Source organism: Mesoplodon bidens (genome assembly GCF_964165515.1).
Source record: "Mesoplodon bidens genome assembly, chromosome: 4".
Classification (NCBI taxonomy): domain Eukaryota; kingdom Metazoa; phylum Chordata; class Mammalia; order Artiodactyla; family Ziphiidae; genus Mesoplodon; species Mesoplodon bidens.
In genome coordinates this window covers 52615054-52621053 of record NC_138160.1, presented here as the reverse complement: position 1 = coordinate 52621053, position 6000 = coordinate 52615054, and the positions used below count along the sequence as shown (strand labels likewise).

Here is a 6000-nt window from a genome sequence, read left to right as displayed (position 1 = left end):
AGTTATGAGGCATAGATCTAATATATCCCTCAACAGATGGCTAACCATTTATTCCAATATAACTTAATAATCCAACATTTTCTCACAGATTTGAAATGTCATCTTTTTAAAGTTCTCAATTCTTCTATGTTATTGGGTTTATTTCTGGACTTTATATTAACATTAGTGGTTTATCCTGGACCGTTTTTCATCCTTTCTATAGTAACCTGAAAGTTGAGCATTTTGCATTTGGTGATGTTCTAGAACACAAAGAAATGGTAGACATTGCTCAGGTATGTGTGTGGGTAGGTGGGAAGTTGTTATGGACGGATATCTTTAATTCTTTCGATTTTGAGACTTCCAGAGTCTGAAATTCCACATGGGATCATTGTTAATCTGGCCCATTTGTTGGCTGTCTGAAATCAGTTAGATGTTTTTATGCTCTGTATAATTTTAGCTTCCAGTAGATGGCAGTACTGCCAAACAGTAAGTATCCAAACTTGCAGGAGCACCGAGGAACAAAATGATCTGGCAGGATTTTAGAATTCCCCCAAGAGCTTTCATTAGAGGAGGCATCAGGGCTGTGCTACTTTTAAAGTCATCTTTGTACCCTGAACAATGGCACAATCAGAAGTGTGCGCTGAATCTGTTCCTAGACGTGTGCAAAACATTAGTGGACGGATTTTTTTAAAGCGGCACCTTGGCCTGTGGGCATTTCTTCATATACCTTATCCAAAAGTGCCTTTGGGCCCAGCCAATGACTGATTTAAAGCCTGGAAAAGTGGTTTTTAAACAATGTGATTGTGGTGGGATTCAGGTGATTTTTATTTTCTTTATACTTAGTGGTATTTTTCAGATTTTCCACAAAGAACATGTATTGTCTCTGTAATTTGAAAAAAAAAAAAAGATCAACACAGGATATGAAAAATATGGTGGTAAAATGGGTGATTGTGTGCCAGAAAAAACTTGACATTCTTTTTTGTTTCAAGAATATGCATACATGCAACAAAATGAGTTCAGTGGGCTCTCTTTATCCCTAGAGATCAGCTCAGTGTTATTGCTAATCTGAAAGAAAATTACCAGCAGGAAGCTGAGACAGTTATCTCATGGAACTACACCTGAGAAAGTCCTTTGGTAGGTGACAGGGGAGTAGGGTCAGCTCCTAACAAGATGCATTGGCATACCTAATGGGAGATGGTGAATTACCCATTGCAGCTCGGAGCCAGGGTAGGTTATTGGGACTTAGAGCGCTAAATTTAATTTTAGGACCTGCTATAGTGAAAGAAGATCTATAAATCTTGGAGTGTGTCCACGGGAGCTACAAAATTGATCCAAGGCCGGGAAACAGGCACTATGAAGAAAAGATAAGGTGGCTGAATTTATTTACCTTAGATATGGAAAGCCTAGCTAGGGAATTAGACAAATCCCCATCTCCATGAATAGCTACTATAGCCCTCCCCAGACATGGAGGTGAGACCTGAATTTATTAACAGTCTTCAGTTGTACAGAGGACAATTGCACGGAAGGTGTTACTTTCACACTGAGGCTAAGGCAAGAGTGAGCACAAATTAACCAAGCAGAAGTGATTTAGGTCTGGCATTTAGAAGAAGGTGCTGAACACCAAGGCTGGGCTTATCTGTTAATAACTCTGCATGTATTTTTTTTAGTAGGAACTAGATTGAAGCTAAGGGTTCGGTATAGTGGAAGGTGGGAGAGGGCAGAGATGGGAGCTGAGAGCATGCCAGATTGGGCTCCTTCATAATTTCTAAAACAATGGACCTGAAGGGAATTAAACTTCAGGGGATAAAAATGAACTGCATTCAGGAAAGGTTATTAAACTTGAATCAAACCTGATTTATGAAAATCAGGGTTTGAGGACCAGGTAAATTTGGGAGTGGTTACCTGCTTTGCAAAGGAGCAGTCACCCTAGGAGTTTTTAAATAGAATATTCCCACAGTGTATTACAAGTATTTGATTTAGAAAATTGTGATTTTTCTCGTATAACTTTCAAGGGTACGTCTTGCTATGAAGCTAGTCATACCTATAGCCATGCATCAATTGCCAACTCGCTGGAGTACATCTCTGGACTCCAAGAATAAGGCCAAAACCCAGCTGGTGTGATCTAAATAGAGGTATGCATCGCCTTTTGAGATCTCTTCCAACTCTTTAATCCTTTCACTTTCAATCAAAAAAACTAGAAGACAAGCTCAAGGATAATTTCCACAACATCAGATATTAGGTTGAACTATATGAAGCTGCCATTTTTTAGGTCAAAAACAGTCAAATATCAGCAATTTTATATAATTCAACCTAATACGATAATTATTCCAGTAGTTTGTCTGTACCTCTCTTGCTCTTCACTAAAGCTAAAAGCTTGAGTATATTTACTTTTCAGGTCAAAATACTGGTGGACTTATAAATGCCTGTGCACATAAATACTGAGAAATTATAGGGTTGGGATTAAAGTTGCATCTTGGATAAACCATGTATAGCTCATCCTTTTATTGTGCTGGACTCTGGTGCCTCTTGTCTGACTTTAGGAATTTCAGACTATGGAAAACAAGAAAAGAAGTCCAAAGGCTTGATCTTTCAACCCATGGGAAATTCTGTCTGGGAAATGGGCCAAAGAAAGAACAAGGGAAAATATAGCAAAATCTGTATCATGTTACGAGTTTAGAGGAGGAAGAGCACAGCAGAGCTGTGAGCAGAAAAACAAAGCGTGTGGCTTCCTCCTTTCTAAAATAGAGTATTGCTTAACGTGTCCTGCTTTTAAGATTCTAAGCATAAGACAAGACACCAAGTACACGTTGGAAAAGTCCTATCTGCATAGTCATCTAACATGAGACAAACTTAGCTTAACTAAAAAGATTTTATTAACAATGTAAAATGTTAAGTATTTTTATGATCTGAGCTAATTCCAGCATGCCCTATAAGATTTAACACTATGCTGATGTGCAGACATCATGCTTCAGATTTCAATTAGAACAAAATATGATAATACTCAATTTTACATTTGAGGGTAATTGTATATGTTACTACACCATTTCCTAACTGGATTACTTCATTCTCCAAGAAGCTGAAAAAGACACCATTGGATTGAAAGGAAATTAGTTGCCCATATGCATTGTATGAAGTTATTAGGATTATTGTGTATTTACAAAATTTAAATACTTTTCATATATGGTTCTTGTTGCATTATAAATTAAGATATTTTTACGTTGAAGCTCTTAGATTCTGACAGAATGGAAGACTAAACGTAAATGAGTGCAGAGAAAGCAATAGGTTGAGGTGGTGTATGTTTGATTATAATATTAGTCCTAATATTGGTTGGATTTTGAACAGTTTTGCAGTTTTAAATAGATTTCTATGTTTAAAGACTCTTATATGTGATCATTTGTTAACATGAGATCAGCAAGAGCTATAGATATACTATTATACATGAAATAATTTTTCTCTTGTAATACTTAAAAAAACCTTTAAATAATTTAAAAATCATAATTCTTGCATCTGTCATGGTGTGGTTTGGAGCAGACATGCACAATGTTAGCTTTAAAAATCCTTTTAAAAACAGCCTGCTTTTCGAATCTGTCTTTTTTTTTTCTTGACAGAAGCTGCTTTCAAATGTAAAATCATTTCAAAGGGCAGTGGGAGGTGGATAAAAGTAATAAAGAAGCATAGAAAACATAGTCAAAAACCAATAACTGTGGTTCAGCTGTCTGGAGGTCCTCGGGTTCAGTGATATTTTCAGGTCTTCCTAGTGGTGGTTTCCAGGAGGGATCACCTAGCTTGAGACAAGACAGCACAGCCCAAAGAACCTTCTCTTCCGTCTTCTAACCAGGGGGTAGGGAGTCAGATTTAGAAGGCTGCTGTCATCTGTGATGGGATAGAATGTACATATGAGTGAAGTACAGACAAAACAACTTGTTTTTTAAGAATTGGCCTTAAAAATCCACCATCCTTCGAATGCAACTTTCTCAGCCTCGGCACCATTGACATTCTGGACCAGATCATTCTTTATTGTTGGGGGCTATCCTGAGCATTGTAGGATGTTTAGCAGCATCCCTGGCCTCTACTCACTAGATGCCAGTAGCACTCCCCTGCCAGTTGTGACAACCGAAAATGTCCCCAGATATGGCCAAATGTCCCTGGGGTGGTGGTGAGGGTGAAGCAAAGAGCCCACAGTTGAGAACCACCGCTTAGAGTTAAATCTAAACTGCTTAGAGGCAGTTTTTCACTTGGGAGATGTATACTTCTTAGAAAACGCCCATGCTTTGGAGTAAAGCTGGCTTCTTTCTTATACTTTACCACTTACTAGTCCTGTGACTTTGAAAGTGTCACTTAAGTTCGTTAGGCTTCATTTTCCCCATATGTAAAATAAGGCTCAGTAATACTTACCCTAGGTGAGAATTAAATGAAATAACCTATTAAAAACATTTAGCTTTGGGCTTCCCTGGTGGCGCAGTGGTTGAGAGTCAGCCTGACCGATGCAGGGGACACGGGTTCGTGCCCTGGTCCGGGAAGATCCCACATGCCGCGGAGCGGCTGGGCCCGTGAGCCATGGCCGCTGAGCCTGCGCGTCCGGAGCCTGTGCTCCGCAACGGGAGAGTCCACAACAGTGAGAGGCCCGCGTACCGCAAAACAAAACAAACCAAACAAAAAAACATTTAGCTTTGGTGGGGACATTGGTGCCTAGCATGGAGGAAACGCTCAGTAAATATAGCTATTATTAACTATTTTCCTTTACATAGGACCTTCTCTTACCTCCATTCACCTACTTTATGCCTCGGGAAGAAGCTTCAACTATTTCTTGTTGAGTGTTTCCCTAGTACTTTCTTTTATTTTCTTTGTTTTTCTTTTTTTTTTTTGCAGTACGCGGGCCTCTCACTGTTGTGGACTCTCCCGTTGCGGACCACAGGCTCCGGACGCGCAGGCCCAGCGGCCATGGCTCACGGGCCTAGCCGTTCCGCGGCATGTGGGATCTTCCCGGATCGGGGCACGAACCCATGTCCCCTGCATCGGCAGGCGGACTTTCAACCACTGCGCGACCAGGGAAGCCCTCCCTAGCACTTTCTATAGATACCTGCACACAAGGGCATTCAGAGAAGATTGGCAGCTGTTGAATTCACAAGCTGTGGTTTGAAAATTTTAATATGATGACAAGTAGAGAAAGAGATAAACCAGTAAACCAAATACAGTTTCATGAGCTGGGTTTTTGGGAAATAGTGCAGTTCAACAGAGAGCGTGGGTAGAAACAGCCTGTTGGAGTGGAACTGGCCAATGTGGGTTGCAGAGGCTGGAGAAGGACCACAGGGAAATAATCTGGAAATTGCTAGCTTGGGCAGCGCTAAGATATGGTCAGAATGGAACTAGGGGCTACAAAATGGCTGGTTGGCTGGCAACTCTTATATACCTAAGCTTTGCGGGGACTAGTTGCACTGCCCTCCCAGAGCAGAGCTAAAATGTTCCCTCCTTTACCCATCCTAACGTTGAAGATGCAGGACCTTGAAAAAGAGCCCAGAATCAGGAGTTAGATGAAGTGATTGATATAGTGAAGAATTGTGCCCCACTTCAATAAAATTGGCTTGTAGATGAGGGTTGTTTTTCTTGATTACTGAGAGCCTAGACGCTCAGGAAACTATCAGGAACAAATGAGTCCTGGCTTTCAGGTCCTCTTACATAAATTGTCATCCAAGTGCCCTGGCTTCCCCTCCCCAGCCCCCAAGGCTCCCATGTGTCATATTTATTCGTAAATTAGCATCACCCACCGAGTTGACGGTGTTCCTTGGAATGCTGCACTATGTTACACACGTAGATGAAACTAGAGTAGCAAGTCAGAGCCAGAGAAGAAAACAGGTGCCTCAGCTGGGCACATCAGATTAATCAAACACAGCCTCCTCCCCCAGGCTCCCCAGATTAAAATCCTCTCTTAATACTCACACTCTGCTAATGTGGAGAAAAACAGGATTCTGTCTTTTTCATAGTGAGAAATAATTCACTATAATCTGGATGTCAACATTTTGA

General features: G+C 40.7%; 1 protein-coding gene across 1 annotated transcript in view; it reads right to left on the bottom strand.

Moving 5' to 3' along the window:
- Window positions 1–3760: 3760 nt before the first annotated feature.
- Window positions 3761–6000, bottom strand: part of RGS7BP (regulator of G protein signaling 7 binding protein) — a gene marked incomplete at both ends in the record, with an annotated part of 117416 nt that continues 115176 nt past the window's right edge. The window contains one exon of the mRNA XM_081233935.1: window positions 3761–3852. Coding sequence (XP_081090061.1) covers window positions 3761–3852 — 92 coding nt within the window. The remainder of the gene's footprint in view (window positions 3853–6000) is intronic.